At 33.0% G+C, this 16,900-nt stretch overlaps 1 protein-coding gene across 4 annotated transcripts in view; it reads left to right on the top strand.

Annotated features, from left to right (window-relative positions):
• LOC129906413 (transcription factor hamlet) overlaps positions 1–16,900 on the top strand; it is a 72,849-nt gene that overhangs the window by 19,689 nt on the left and 36,260 nt on the right. The window contains exon 1 of one of the 4 annotated variants that reach the window (XM_055982177.1): positions 14,165–14,274. The exons of the other annotated variants lie outside the window; for them this stretch is intronic. Within the exon in view, the coding sequence (XP_055838152.1) occupies positions 14,247–14,274 (28 nt within the window). The 5' untranslated portion in view covers positions 14,165–14,246. Of the gene's footprint in view, positions 1–14,164; positions 14,275–16,900 lie in introns of those variants that run through there. 4 annotated transcript variants of the gene reach the window in all.

Below are 16,900 nucleotides of genomic sequence, written 5' to 3'. Positions count from 1 at the left end.
ACAGTCCTTTAAGTATAAGACTGCGATGCGAGATGGTTGAAAAACAAGAAGAAGGGGACCTCATTGACATCATTACATGAGAAAAATAGAATAAACTTTAGGTTTCCAACCGAGTTAATTATAGGCCTTCAACAGCGTTGACGTTGTCGTCTTTCGTCAAAAAAATAGGTACCAGTAAAGTCCATATCATCAGTGGTGGCATAAGTCTTGAAGCGTCGTCATTCTCATTTATATAAATACAGACGAAGAAATATGACTTTTTTGTTAGGCAAATCATCTTATATGCTACGATTAGGAACAATAAGGACATTCATATACAGGGTGTCCCAAAAGTAATGGATCAAACGAAATATGCTGATAGGCCAACTTTAGGGCTCTCAGAATTTGGTAACTTGTTCATCCCAAATCCTTACGGTTTTCGATTTAATGCAGTTTTTGTGAAATTTCGAAAAATCCCGACTTTGCAACAGTATTTTGCTTCCTCCGTTCATAATTGATTTTTGTTTTTTACAATTCTTTCACTAAAACATTGCCTAATAATAAGAAATAATTAATTAATCAAAATATTTTTCATTTCATACGCCATTTTGCTGCATATTAATTAACAGTTCCATGTTTTATAAAAACTCAATTTCTTTCTTTTATTTCAGAGCAACACCCTGAAAAAAATTTGTATGGTGTGGCACTGGTTTATTATTTTGAAAACTTGCCGTGTTATTGCAGTTTTCAAAAATGTATAAAAATTTCCAAAGTTGAATTTAGAACGAAAGATATTACAATTTGAATGCAAAAAAACAGACGTTTTCAGAGCAAAATAACAAACAAAAATCGAGGCTTTTGTTCAAAAAGAAATAAACAAACAACAGTCGAGAAAATGTGTTTATTTTTCTTTGCTATTTTTCTCTGAAAAGCCCTGTTTTGTTGCTTTTAAATTGTAATATCTTCAGTTCCAGCTTCAACTTTGTAAACTTTTATACATTTTTGAAAACTGCAATAACACGACAAGTTTTCAAAATAATAAACCACTGCCACAACATACAATTTTTTTTCAGGGTGTTGCTCTGAAATAAAAGAAAGAAATTGAGTTTTTATAAAACATGGAACTGTTAATTAATTTGCAGCAAAATGGCGTATGAAATGAAAAATATTTTGATTAAATAATTATTTGTTATTATTAGGCAATGTTTTAGTGAAAGAATTGTAAAAAACAAAAATCAATTATGAGCGGAGGAAGCAAAATACTGTTGCAAAGTCGGGATTTTTCGAAATTTCACAAAAACTGCATTAAATCAAAAACCGTAAGGATTCGGGATGAACAAGTTACCAAATTCTGAGAGCCCTAAGGTTGACCTATCTGCATATTTCGTTTGATCCATTACTTTTGGGACACCCTGTATAATATTGAGGGAATTTCTTCGTCTTCTGATGACGATGATGATGATGGAGAGCAACAATTGATCTCTTATTCTGATTTTGATTTTTTGTGTTGACGCAACCCCTTTAGGAATTTTACACTACGCGATGTTCAAAATGTCTTAAAGAATGAATGGTGAGTGAGTATAATTTTCAAGGACACATTGACTAAGTTTTTTGACAAAAAAAAAGTACCTTCAAGTATTGGCAATAAGAAATAAGAATTGAGCGGGAATTTTTTTTTTTTCAATTCGGCATTTGGCACTTTGATCAGAATTACAAATTTTTTTTTTTTGAGAATAGCTTGAGGCGAGGATCCGGAGGATATCATTGATTTGTTTCAGTTTTTTTAAGAAAACCGGAAAAATACCTTCGAACAATGATCTGTTTTACATAAAATCTTTAGTTCAACTGAGAATCAATGTTTTTATTCCTTTGTTCTTTATTTGTTTCAAAGAAAAAAAAAATCCTTGTCCTCTATATTCGTATTCCTCTTAAAAAAAAATTTAAACAAATGGGAAAAATCCCAATGTCACAATACGAAGAAACTCATTTCTAATAATAGTTGCTTATTTTCAATGAAAGATCTTGAGAATATCAACCAAATATTCCAAGGCAGTATTAAAAGAAGAAGCCTTTGATACTATAATGATTCTTCAAATAGCCGTTCCTCATTGTGAAGAAGTTACTGACATTGGAATTCTAATAATACTACTAATAAAAATAATCCTGGGCTAACTTTTGACCTGAACTCTCTATGAAAAGTTTAAGTTTGAAAAGATTAAGGATAACTGCACTGATATTTTTTACAGAAGCAGTTAAGAAGCATTTGAACACAATTTTAATTACATTAGATTAAGATTTATTATAATTTTTACTAAGCTCTTGAGAGTATTATCTGAGAATTTTCCTCTCAAACAGTTTGATCTCCTTTATGACTGATGGTGAAATGGTGAATCTCATCGGCCAGTTATTTACCTATGATAACAGGCCTGATGAGTTTCTTGTATAGGAGTAATTTCGTCTCCTTATGCTGAGTCATTTCCAAGTTGGTCAGCGGTGTGGTAGTTAAAAAGAAAAGGTTCTAGCTTTGATCCTTGTGGTTTCTCTTCAAATCTGTACAAGAATCCTGAATCCTACCACGGTAGGTACTTCTTTGGTATTGTAACAGTGTTGTTATTTTTCAGTGTCAGAAAAAAGCCTCTTATTTTAGAATGGGCAAAGTTCGGAAACTTTTTTAAAAACAACGTTTGAAATACCCTTAGTTGATTTTTTTCGGAAACACAATTTTTAAAAAATTTGCCATCCATACTAGGGTAGAGTTGCCTAATTCCGGCACTCTCCAGTAGCCGGCCACCTTTCAGAAAAATAGTTATAACTAGTGATTTCGTAGGATTTATTCCAAATTTTTGCTCTTATGCTGTTCTTTTAATTGTCTCTTCTAAAATTACAAAATTCTTATAATTCTTTTTATTCAGTTTTCTTAGAAAAAATAACTTTTTGTGAAGTGATCCAATCGGGTATGGTTTTTTTGTAATTTTACTGCCAAAAGCTTCTATCGTAATTAGTGTTTTGTGGAAGCAATTTTAGAGCTAATGCTTTGAAATGTTGTTTTTCTTATTAAATATATATTATTCTTTAAATGAAATAGATTTTAAATACATAAAAGATGTGAATTTTGGTAATTTTAAGGGGGACCGGAGATAGAACACAAAAAAAGGTTTGAAATTCAAGAGTTTCCTGTATTCGGCCCCCTTTTATTGATTAAAGTTTAAAAAATGGGGAAAAGTAAATACATTTTTGAATAATTTTATATTATAATTTATTAACAATCAAAATTGTTCCTAAATTCTTAAAACACAAAAATTTAAATAAAAAACATTCAATTTACTTAAGCTTGACCTAATATAGTCAGTGGCCAGAAATGGGACACTAGATGGCAGAAAATAGGAAACAAAGGCCGGATTTAGGAGAATCTGACTTTTTTTATACAAAAACTTAAATAAATTATTTTTGGGAACTATTATTAACTTTTTTTTAACCATACCGAAAAATTAATAAATAAAGTACATTTTATTTCAAGAATAATTCGAAAATGTTGATATTTGACGTTTCTGTGCTTTATTTTATGAGACAAAATCCTTAAGGGGCCGGCTACTAGCAACTATACCCTATATTTTCGAAATACATATGCTCAAGTAGCACACTGGTGTTTAAATTGGTGTAAATTCAATAATTTCGGTGTAAAATTGAGAAATTTGAATAAAATGGTGTATTTATCAAAAAAGATGGTATAAAAATCATACCATCATCTTTTCTGTGCAAAATTTAAACATTTCTTTTAAGATTCCGTGCAAGAAATACGCCGATATTCAATTGTTTTTATAATACACCATTATTGGTGCATAAAATTATTCGATTCTCAAATGAACCGAAACGGTATATTTTGTACACTCTCTTTGGTGTAGGAAGTACACCCTGTGGACATAAAATTCACCAGACTGCATAAGTGGGAGACGTCATATTTTTCCATGGCCGCCATTTAAATAATGAAGACAGCGATTAACTATTTTACTATAATAGTACTATATCGGCCTAATTATCCCGCATTCTTACTTTTTTTCGATTCGTTTATATTATAATAAGAGAACGCTTCTAAAAAAATGTAAAAACAACAAAAAAAATATTATTTTGTGGTTGTATTTCTTCCCTTATAATTCAAATAAAAACGCCATTTTTTATTTTAAATTTGCCAATATTATAATTCAGCAAAACAAAATATAAAATATCATATAAAAAAAATATTATTTTTGAAAAACTGATTTTTAAAATCGAAAAAAAAAATCATTAATTCATTGAAATTTTTGGGGCGCTCGATTTTTAGACGGGGTAGTATCTGAAATCAGTAGATGGAATTTGTTTCGTTCTTAAATTAGGCACTCAAATTCATATTTAATCATTAGTTAATTGTATTGTGATAGAGAATAATTTATTTTCATTTATTTCATAAGAAATAGTGTACATTTCAATTCATCAAACTATTTAAGGTTAAAAAATAAACTTTGGTTCAAATTATAAATCAGAATAATAAAATAATGGTGTATTTTATCCATAGATTTATTGTGTACTTTTCGATTTCAAAGGAATCATTTTTCACCAAAAACCAGTTAATTTTTTATACCACTAGCTCTATTTATAAACCAAAATCGGTTTAATTTTTTAACCAGCGGAGTTTATTATATACGAGAAAATGGTATATTTTTTATATTCAAAATGCATATCACGAAAGTGCAAAAAATACTCCAAATATTTTGGTGTATTTTAGACTTTTGTGCTACTTGAGTGTATAGGTAGTGAATGTGAATTAAAAGAGGTAAAGTGCAATTAAAATCAGATATAGATTTGTTTGAATAATATATATCTCCTCACCAGAAATTCTGAATAGATTACAATAGGGAGCGGGTCAAAATTCTGCTTGTCAAAATTCTGTACGGCAAGACCATAATTCTGTATGTCATTATACTGTAAATACAAAATTCTGTATGTCAAAATACTGTATATGAACAAAATAACTGACTTGCGAAATTCTGTTTTGTAAAATTCTGTACCACAAAATACTGTATTTTCAATATATTGTTTTTTAAATAAGTGCTCAGAGTTTTGTTTTCTCTCCTTTTTCCGTAGCAAATAGTAAGGTACCTAGATTAATCAGCATTAGAAGCTTGCCTGTTTATTAAGTTGATATTTTAGAAATTCATAATAAAACCTCTTTTAAATAAATCTGTATTTAAAAGTTATGTAAAAATGATGTTAAAATTAACGTTTTAATAATGTAAAAAAGTGCGCTCGCACTGAAAAATTAAAATGCATACTATAGGATAAATAGACTTCTTCGTTAAACAAAATACAAGAAGGTTAATTTTTGCAATTCTAAAAAAAGGATATATAAAATTTCGAGGATTGTAAGGTACCAACACTGCACAAAGTCATTCAGATTCCTAAAGAAAGCCCTCAGCAATATTGAACTTGTCGTTTTTCTATTGCTAACGCTAGCTCTCCGGTAGAAGGAATTTTGAGAGCAGTACAGGAAGCTAGATTTGTGATAGATTCAGTATAATTCGACCTACGCCATTAACATTACCGTAAATGTCGCTTTATGAGAAATAAGGACAATGCATTAGACTTTTTCGGAAAGTTATCTGCTATACTTTTAAAATTAAGATTTATTTCTGAAAGCATGAATGGAGAAACATATTTTTATTGCTAAATAATTTTTGTATGCACTCAAATAATTTCTGTAGTAATAAACGATTTTTCTGACATTTTCACAAATAAGAAAAACCAGAGATTTGAAAAATATCAAAGAGTTATTTTTTAATCAAAACTGTGTAAAGGTCATAATCGCATAAAATTTTAAAATAATTGTTGTTGAGTAGGTAGGTATATTTTTCTGATTTTTAATTTTTTTTTTTTTTTTTCAAAAAGCGTGGTGATAAGCATAGAAAGCTGAAAATATTACTAGCAGAACGGAAATCAAAATGGTGATCTTAGACCTACACTTTCATAATCAATTCGTTTCATTTACTAGCTCTCCTTTAACACCGACCGTTAAAAAATCATCAAAACACCCTCAAAAGTCATTAAAAATCTAAAAAAAAAAATCTGAACAAATGTATGCCCATGCAAGGTGCCACACCATTAACTTATTCCTTATTCCATTTCCAAGTGAGACCATCTGACTCGAAAAAGTGACAATTTTATATTGTAGATCTAATGTAGGGCATTGTATAGAAGAAAACAAGTTTTAAATTTCCCGGATACAAAATAATAAAAAAAATTCACACACCCAGAAACTGGAATAACTCTTCCTCCTTTTTTTAAATTTATTCATAATTAAAAAAAAAAGAGAAGACAGTCATAATTTAAATACCTACCTTAATAAATATAATTATGAACTTCACCCCATTTAATTTCATTGACTGTATATCTTTCTATCTATTTGGATTCAATAATAAAAAAAAAAAACTACCGTATCCTTCCACACCAAACGCGATATAAAGATACACCAAAGCAAGTTCCGATTGAGACAAAAAAAAAAAAAACTATAACTTGTCATGTAAAACAGGAAGGAAAATGCAAAACGATTGTGTTAATTGTTTCATTGGTCATAAATAACACCTCGACAAGCCCGACGAACCCTTGTATGACACACTGCCATTAATGTCATGTCTAATAGACCCATCCGCGCGGCAATACACAGACAACAACGCAAGAATTAGGGCAACATTTTGGTGTTAAACGTTGTGTCATCGTCATTATTTGTATCATCTTCGAAATAGATTCTTGGGTTGTATCGTTGTCGATGTGGTGTGTGTGTCATAACTAAATTGTCAACCCTCTTGGCAAATAGTTCTCTTGATGGTAAAGGGATGTACAGACTATAGTTGTTTGAGCGAGGGGTGGTAGAATCAGTAGATATATCGCGATATAGATAGGAAACACTATTTGCATGTGCACTACAAAACATATTGTCGATCCATTCAAATCCCCTTAACGGTTTTCAAAATTCATTGACGTATAAAAGTCAAAGTTATTACCACTATTCTTGTATGAAGGGTGCGAAATGCAACACCAAAGGGTTTTGTTGCATCAATTTTACAAACAAAATTTTGATAAGATACTTTTCTTTTTAGTTTTTATATTCCTTAGATTCAAATTTATATATATTTCTTGTTTTTGGTATTTGTAAAAAAGAAATATATCCAGATTTCTTTAACTGGAATTCGTGAATCTTCTTGTCAGGTACGTGACAAAACAGAGTTCACCAGTATAATCATTTGGATAAAAACTGCCGAAAGTAGGGTTTCTGTTTTGCATAAATGAGATTTATAGCATTATTTGTACTATAAACAAATAATTTGTTTTACTGAACTTATTTTTTCTTCAGCTAGATGAAGAAAAATTTGAATACTTGTAGCAAACCAACCTGTTGTAAAAAGTTTTTTTTTTTGGTTTTTTGCTTTAAAATAAAAGTAAAAAATTGAGTTTTTATAAAACTTGAAACTGTTAATTAATTTGCAGGGAAAATATAAAATAAAAGATATTTTGACTAAGCTAGATAGATTGATTCTTTATTTTTTCATCATAAAGTTTAACAATTGATTAAATTATTGTTCCTTATTATTAGCCAATGTTTTAGTGAAAGAATTGAATAAAACAAAACTCATTTATGAGCGGAGGAAGCAAAATACTGTTGCAATGTAGGGATTTTTCGAAATTTCATAAGAACTATATATTTAATCGCAAAACCGTAAGGATTTGGAATGAATAAGTTACCAAATTCTGAGAGCCCTGTTGGCATATGAGTACATTTCGTTTGATCAATTAAGCCCTTAAAAGCCATAAGGTGGTAAAGTCAGCTTAGTTCGTAACTATTTTCCTGCCAGAAGTGTTTGAAAATTCAGAAAAACTAATCAAAAAATGAAAACCATTTTGTATTACAACAACGCACGATATCACACTAAAGCTAAAAAAAATGATTATTTGGCCATTCAAAAGTTACAACTAATGGACTTTCCGTCGAACAGTCCCGAATTACCATATAATAACTTTTTTCTGTTTCCAAGAAATAAAGATCAGATGCGTGAACACGGGTTTTGTGAAATTGACACCCCCAATTTTTTTTAAACCTGCCTCGGTCGATTACCCAAAGCTAGCTCAGGACAGCCCAAGATTTTTTTATCGCTAGCCCACCCTCAATTCTACAATTATAACGGAATTATTTTTTTGCCACCTCAAAAATCACAAAATATTTTTTTTTTATTCAGTGTTTGGCCAGGGTTAGCCCAGGATAGCCTCACCTTTATTTTCGCTATCCTACGCTTAGTTTTAAAATTATAGAAGAATTAGTTTTTGTTCATCACACAAAAAAAAGTACGCATACACCACAGTGACCTTTTTTTAAATTTATAATAATTAAGAAAAATTAAATCCACTGGTGTTTCCATTTTGGTGATGAATGAGATTCTCATCAAATTGAAAAACAGCGGCGTCAAGGTTATAGCCTACGCAGATGATCTAGCTCTTCTAGCGACATGTAAATACCTAACCACTGTAAGCGAACAATTAGAAAGCGCATTATCCCAGGTCAGTAACTGGACCAGGAGATGCGGTCTTAAAGTAAACCCCCTTAAAACAGAACTGGTACTTTTCACAAACAGAAGGAAAATTCCTCCTTTTGCAGTGCTAAAAATTGATGGCACCCCACTTAAGATTTCGGGTAAAGCGAAATATCTCGGAGTGATCTTGGATAAGAAACTTAACTGGGGTCCAAACATTCAAGAAAGATATAAGAAAGCCACGTTTGCACTCTACTCATGTAATAGAATTCTTGGCAGAAACTGGGGACCAAATCCTAAAATAATCATGTGGATGTATACCGCCATTGTCAGACCCATTCTGACTTATGGCAGTTTAGTCTGGTGGCAAGCTCTGGAGAAATCCATGAACTTGAAGACCCTAACCAAAGTACAAAGAGCAGCTTGCATTAGTACTACGGGGGTGATGAGGTCCACTCCAACCACGGGTCTGGAAGCAATCCTTAATCTCACTCCCTTAAATCTATTTGTACAAGAATTGGCAGCGAACAGCGCCCTACGACTCAGTCAAACCAACATTTGGAATACTAGTCAAAACGGCCATACTACGATTCTTTCTAACTACGTTGGCTACAACGTTAGTACAGATTACATGACCCCCTACTTAGACTTTAACAAGACTTTTAATGTCAGTTTCCCTAACAGACAAGATTGGGAAAACAGTATACCTTTCTCAAATGAGTCGACTATCGCCATCTTTACCGATGGTTCGAAAATGAACACTATGGTTGGTGCAGGTTTTTACTCAGAAAACCTCAACCTTGCCAGTTCTTTCAGGCTCCCCGATCACAGCAGTGTCTTCCAAGCCGAGATATTGGCAGTGAAAAATGCTGCTAAACAAATATCCATGATGGCGATATCACCTGCTGACATCACCTTTTTCATTGATAGCCAAGCGGCAATAAAAGCGATTTCTGCCACCTTAATCAAGTCAAAGCTTGTCTCTTGCTGTCGCGAAGAGCTTAGGGTTCTTGGTATGCAGCATAAGGTAAGACTCTGCTGGGTTCCCGGCCACAGTGATGTGTTCGGCAACGAAAAAGCGGATGAGCTTGCAAGGGAGGGCTCAGTTCTTGATCCCTCTCTCATAGACCTTAACATTAGAATCCCACAATGTGAAATAAGGCGAAATATCGTCAACAAGATTTCACAAAAAACCAACGATAGATGGAACCTCCTAGAAACCTGCGGTCACACCAGGAAACTATGGCCGAACTTCGACGAGAAAAAATCAAATAAGATCTTACTACTTAGTAAGCCTTCTTTAAGATCCCTAATAGGCGTCTTAACGGGTCATAACCTACTAGGATACCACAAAAAGAAAATGGGGCTTTGTACGGATGATCTATGCAGAGGCTGCGGTAATGAGGACGAACAGGAAAACACTGTTCACTTCCTCTGTCACTGCCCAGCACTCTGTCGCACTAGGAAAAAATTCTTAGGAAACTTCTTCTTTAATGAATAAGAAGAACTATCGGAACTCTCAGGCAATAGCCTACTGAACTTTGTCAAGTCCTCCAAATGGCTCGAACAACCATAGCATTCATAGGTTAACACTTTTTTTTCATGAAGTTACAATACTTCAGGGTATCACAAGGGATCTACATTGATCTAAGTGTGACGGTAACAATATCAACTGTCAGCCCACATAACCTAACCTAACCTTCATTGCGCCTCAAATATGTTATTTATTTGACTTAAAATTTTTACTTGATTGAATGTAGTCCATATAAAATTCCTGTTAAGAAGCTTAAGTTGATTTGTTTCATTTCACCTTTAAAAAAAAAAAAAAAACAACATACAAATATTTTTTCAGGGGTACAAATTATTGTTTTTTTTTTTTATTTGATATATAAGCACCTAGGAAAGCTACATATGCTTAGTAAAATCTATCTAAACATTTATCAAAAGTAACAATAAATATGAAATAGTGTGAAGTGATTTTTTTTTGTCAGTAAACGAATAGAACTTTTTAAACCTTTCTAAACTAACTTTGGTAATTTCCACAAATGAAATCACTTTTTTTTTGTTAGCTCACCCTTAGTTAAAAATCTATGACAAAAAAACTTTTTTTCACATTACCAACCACTTAAAAATCCAAATTTGTTTTTTTTTTTTTTTTTTCAGTGTAAAAATTGTCCTTTTTCACTTTTTCTCAATTAACCATGCTAGTTCTAATAAATTACATCGCTTTTTTCGTTAGCCCTCCCTTGGTTCAAAACTATTAAAAAAAAACTTTTTTCACATTACCAACCTCTTAAAAATACAAATTGTTTTTTTTTTTTTTTTAGTGTAAAATTTGTCCTTTGTTCATAAAGTATGTGTTTATCACTAGCTATCACTAGCAACAAGTTGAAATTCCTTCACACCAAGTTTAGCTTTACATTTCAACTGTTAAACAAAGTAAGGCTATTAGCTGTAGTGTCTGTAAAAAAACACTTTTAAGAACAATACGGGGTCAACAGAACAAATAAAAAACTCAAACCTCTCTAACAGAAAAAAGAAACGAAAAAAAAATATTGCCTAAAATCAATTAAACGTTCTAAGACGACTGAATGAGGAAGCATTTCAGTGGTAGTGCCTATATGAACCTATATGGGCAATCTCAAACAATAACAAAACTTTTCAAAAAGTCTACCCAAAAATCATAGAAAACCACCAATTCGTTCTGGTTTTCTACAAAAATAATATCAAAAACACAAAAAAAGTGAACAAAAGTCAAAATAAAACTCTAAAAAAACCACCCCCACACAACACTTGAAGTCCTCTTTTTGTTGTCCCACGACAAGAACCATGTTTAGTGTACCCATATCTACCCCCAACACAACACAATTATTATCCACAACCATTTTCAAAAACCCCCCTCATCACTCTTCATACATGGTGCCGGGCGGTTTGCAACTATCTACAAACATGAAGGTACATATACCTCTAGCAACTATCTATGAGCCAGCCACAGTTGCTGCCAGAGAGCCAGAGAACCACCATTCTTCATTCATCCATTCATCCATAACTGGGAATCGTTTTCGTTTCGTTTTATTTTATTTTACTTTGTTGGTTGAATATGAATTCACTCCACTATGCGATGGTAAAAGTGGGTGGCCGCATCCAGCCAAAGGGGAATGGGAATCAAGAAACAGCCCCTAGAATTTAGCCTGGATACCAACCGACAGATATATCATTTACCACCCATATCTCCCCAACACACAAAAAAAGAAGAAGAAGAAAAAATAAACCTCCCTTTACCCCCACCTTACACGCGTATAGTGCTGCACTGGAGCAACCTATCGACAGAATGCTGCTGAAAAACTTGCCTAGGGAATCATCAGCCCTATACCACCCCCGCCGGCCCGGACATATTGCGCAAGCTTACCAAATAACTTTATCTCTTCTTGCTGTCTCTATCTCTGGAGTGCTGCCAATGTACAAAGCACAGCGGGGGATGAACACAAAGTTCAACCAACAAAAAAGCAACAGCAACCGTTACGGCATACATTCAATTTATAACGGGACGCCAAACGACGAAGAGTCCCCCCAAAAAATATATAAAAACCCCCCAACTACCAACAACACATCCCGAAGCCGGAAGGAGAGCAACACAACGGAAAAAGGAAAGGGAAACGGGTAAAACGACGAAGAAAAAAAGCAACAAAAGCAAAACGTAAAGCGCAAAGGACGGACGTCATCCACGTTTGTCGTCGTCGTCGTCGTCTACCAAAAGATTACACAGTGATAATTTGCTTTATATGTGTGTTTACTAATGTGAGGCTTCTGCTGCAGCATCACTTTTTTGTATTATAGCCTCTGGTATGGACCAGGAAGACTCAACACCACGACGATGAGATGCGGAGATGCGGAGATGAGAGAGAATCCGATCACAGATCCCGCCTATTTATTGCTCCTCCCTTGTTTATATCGAATCCTTGTGAGAGAACAGACCAAGCAGCTCTTTATAATTCCAACCAGCAGCAGCATCAACCCAAAGGATGAATCTTTGTGAACTGAAGATTCATCCTTTTACACAGATACTCTCTATCTGTGATATGTGCCGTCGTCGTGGTGGTGGTGTGGTGTTAAATTACATTCAATTCGCCTTTTTCGCCCAACTCCAAAAAGATAGCAGCAAATTCATTCCAATTGGAATTTTACCGCTATCGCTGGATGAACTCACTACACCGATGAACACAAAATGAACTCCAACAAACAAGAAGTCACGGACAGACAGTAGGTTTTTGAGTATCTTGTGTTGGTTCAGTTCGGAGCTAGATTGGAAGTTTGTTATCGTTTGCGATTTGGATTGCCGCGCGCACCGACCGACTACGCGGACAGACGGACAGACGAACGGACGAATTCGGTTTGGATTCGGATAAACGTTTCGCCGCCTCTGGCATGATAAGTGAGAACGAGAGCGAGTGTGTGTGAGTGTACGGGATGGCAACGATGAGGATAACGGCGACGACGATGATGATGTTGGAGATAAACAGGATAACCCAGATGATTCGTATTCGTACACATACAGCCAGCATCAGCATCAGCATCAGAAGGACATTTTACTGTTGGAAGGATATCATCAAACAACCACCATCACCATTGCCATTTTGTGCCGTTGTGCCGCGGTGGTTGATTTTCTGATTCTGATGTGATTTTCTCCGCCGCACTTCATCGTGTCGGTCGTAGTCGTATACGAATGAGAAATAGCAGCAGCAAGGATATGAAAGGAATACACATCCCCTGCTGATTGTGTGGATGTTACCGTATTCGTTTGACAATCGAATCAAAACACAGTTTTTAGTCCAGCTAAAGCATCCGTCAGACAGACAACAAAAAATTTCCTCTCTCAGAGTCGTCCTAGGGGTTGATTTTTTTTTCGTTTTTTTTTTCAACATTACATTGCTTGCGCTCCTCGCTCGGATTTTCATTGGATTTTCATCTTTCGATTCGAATTTGAGATTCTAGAGACGAGACGACCACCACTACGACGAGTTGTTGTCTGTTCTGCTGTTCTATAGTGTTGTCAATATTATATCGCGTGTCTTTCGTGTCAGTTTGGTCAAGTTACTGTTATTTGCAAAGCGGATATATACAATTTTATTTATTTATTTTATTTTTTTCTCCAAAAAAACTGTGATCTCTTGATTAATTTTTTCTTGCTCGCTTTATTCTCTATGAATGGTGGAATAATGTGGTTCGGTTTTTTGTGCTGAACAAACTTAGATAAGATATTTTTTGGTTCGTTTTTGTTTCTATATTCAATTCGATACGATCTGGATTTATTGTGTGATTCGCAAAGTTAAATAGAAGTGGCCATAACGATAAGCACACAGAATATTTTCTGTCTGAATTTTATAAGTTCGATTTTTATTGAAGAACCATTTGGGTTTTGTGTGGTGTGATAACGAGGTGTTTTAAGTCCTCTTGGAGTAATCCCCCCGGAGTTAAACGGAAATCGTGTTGGATAAATAATTTCGATTTCGAAGACCGACCGACGTGAACTCTATTAATCTGTTTAATCGCATTTGTAACATGAACAAAAAGTGTGTTATAAGTGAAACGAAGATGTAATTGGTGTAAAAAAAAGTGTTTTAATTACATAAACCCCACCTGCCTAATCTAACTACCTTTTTAACTCTGTTCCTGTATATTTTCACTATTGGATAGTATCAACTTGAGCAGAACAAAATGCTCTTCGATCGGTATGCAATGTCAGGTACGTTTGAAGCTTTACAACGAAATAATGTGGATTATCTAAAAATAACACTGGGTTACAAGGGTTTTGTTACCGAAACAAAAATATACTTTGCTGAAGGTTTTCGGTGTGCTGAACTCGAATCCGAAGTCAAAAACAACTAATCAGCTCTTGTTTTTGAGATATTACCGTTAGAAAATGCAAAAAAAACGTTTTTTTGAGTTTTTCAGATATTATTCTTTTGTATATCTAAGGAAAATTGTTTGAGCATATAAGAACTATAAGAACTGTTTTCCATCTTTAGATACCTGTTTAAATCTTTATAATATCTTTTGTATTACCCGAGATATCTTAAACTGAAGTCAGTGGGTTTGGCTTCATATATCATAAAGAAGATAATGACGTTATAAAATTTATAAAAATACCAAACAACTGAGGATATCTCGGGCAGTAAAAAAGATATCGGAAAGATTTAAACAGATTTAAAAAGGTGGTAAATAGTTCTTATAAAAACCGTTGCTAAATATGTTCAAACAATTTTCCATATATAAAAGAATAAGGTCCGAAGTGCTGCATTTTCTAACGGTAATGATGAAGCTGATTAATTTTATTTGATTTCGGATTCGAATTCAGCACACCGAAGACCTTCAGAAAAGTATATTTTTGTTTCGGCAACAAAAAAAAGTTTAATTTTGTTAACCAATGTATAATTGCTCTTAACATTTCTGTACCAAAAATCTTTTTGTCTATAACCTTTTTTCATTGAGTAATATTCTTAGAAATCGTTGGAAAAGTCAATTTTGTTTTATTTTTGGATGCAAATCTATTTGAATATTCACAATTTTGCAGATTAATTTAGGCAAATCTATCAGTTCTTGGCCATCGCCCATAAGTACATTGAAACCAAAATTTACTTAATAAATATCTAGGTACCTAATTTTATTGAACTTTCTCCAAAAAGAAAAAAAAAAAAAAAACGGAAAAAGAGGTGAATCTATTGGAAAAGTGAGTGGAATTCTTTAATTTTTCAGCATCAAGTTGTAATATGTCAGAAGATATGCTTTCTAACCGTTTATTTCTATTTGAAGGACCTGAATTTAATTTTGATACCAAATGAAAAAGGAAAAAGAGATAAATAGATAAATACTCAATTAAGGAATAGGTTACTATGTCTTTTATAGCTAACGTCAACATAAATGGTCAACTAAAAGAGATCAGGCAAAAAGAACTCTTTATAGTTTTCAGTAACAATTTGACGATTTTTTTAATACTGCCCCGCTTATTTCTATGGGAGGGACCTGGCCTGAATTTATATTTTTTGATATACCAAATGAAGAAGGAAAAAGAGATTAATACTCAATTAAGAATATCTAGAGAAACTGGTAACTATGTCTTTAGTAGGTTACGTAAAAAATAATGGCAAACTAAAAGGGATCAGTCAAAAAGAACTTTTTCTGACACCTTATAACTTATCCACTTAAATTTACTCGTACTCGTTTACATTCCAATAAGTTAGTGATTTCCATCAATTTTAATGAACATGTTTAGTAAACTAAGCAGAATTAAAATCAGTGGTCTTGTCGTCTAAATTGCTTTGTTAGCTCTACAATGCATTGAAGTTCTTTGATAAATTAAGTAAATTTTTACGCAAAGTTCAAAATAGATCTTGGATGATGAGCTTTACTTTGTTTTGATTAGTTTAGTTGTCACTGTCACAACACATTTCATTTCAAAATTTGTCCCAGTTATCTACCTCAAATCAAGATTTCACTTTCAACAAACAAATGTTTGCAATCCGTAAAAAAAAATTCCGAGATCAATTTTAGCTCTTTTAGAGTAGTCATTTTCGGTCACTTCATTGAAAGTTTCATTCTCGAAAACCATTCGAACCACTCCACCAGCACAAAATGCACACCAAAAAGTTACTTCTGGTTAATTGATGGAACATTTTTGAACCAATTCTGTTTGTTTTGGACGAGTAACTTTGAGTAAATCGATTTTGAAATGGACTATGATGTCATTGCGCGAGCTAGCCATCATTTATTAGCCGTTTGTAAGGATTAATGGGCCGTACTCATGGACACGGTTTAAGCCCATTTTAACTGGAGTTTATTCTAATTGAATTACAGTATACAACTATGAATACGCCTTATAATTTTTAATTTGTTAGCAGGTAGCAGTGTTGCCAGAGAATTTTAGAGGCAAGGAGCCGAATTTTAGAAGTCTTCGAGCCAAAAATCGCCAATTTCAAAAATTGTTCATAAGAACTCATAATAATGTTTTTTGTACCATTTTTTGTACCATTAAAAAAAAATTTTTTTTTTCATCATTTTTTCCAACTTCAAATTAACTTAGATATATGATAACATAAACAAAAAATTTAAAAAAGAAATAATTCTCTGTATTAAATTTATTAGATTCTTTAATTTTTATTTTAGTAATAAACAACAAAACAAATATACATTGTTTAAAAGTGGAAACAAAATATTAGGCGTTCAGAATAATAATGAAATTTGTGCATTATTCTGAACTTTGAGAAGCTTTTTCTCAGAAACTAAAGAAACTTTTGAAATAAATATTTCACAGATCGATAGCTCTATATCTCCAAATTATCTTTCTTTTATTTGATATAGAACGAAACCCTTAA

This window comes from Episyrphus balteatus, chromosome 1, assembly GCF_945859705.1.
Source record: "Episyrphus balteatus chromosome 1, idEpiBalt1.1, whole genome shotgun sequence".
Taxonomy (NCBI): domain Eukaryota; kingdom Metazoa; phylum Arthropoda; class Insecta; order Diptera; family Syrphidae; genus Episyrphus; species Episyrphus balteatus.
This window is presented reverse-complemented; position numbering and strand designations above follow the sequence as displayed.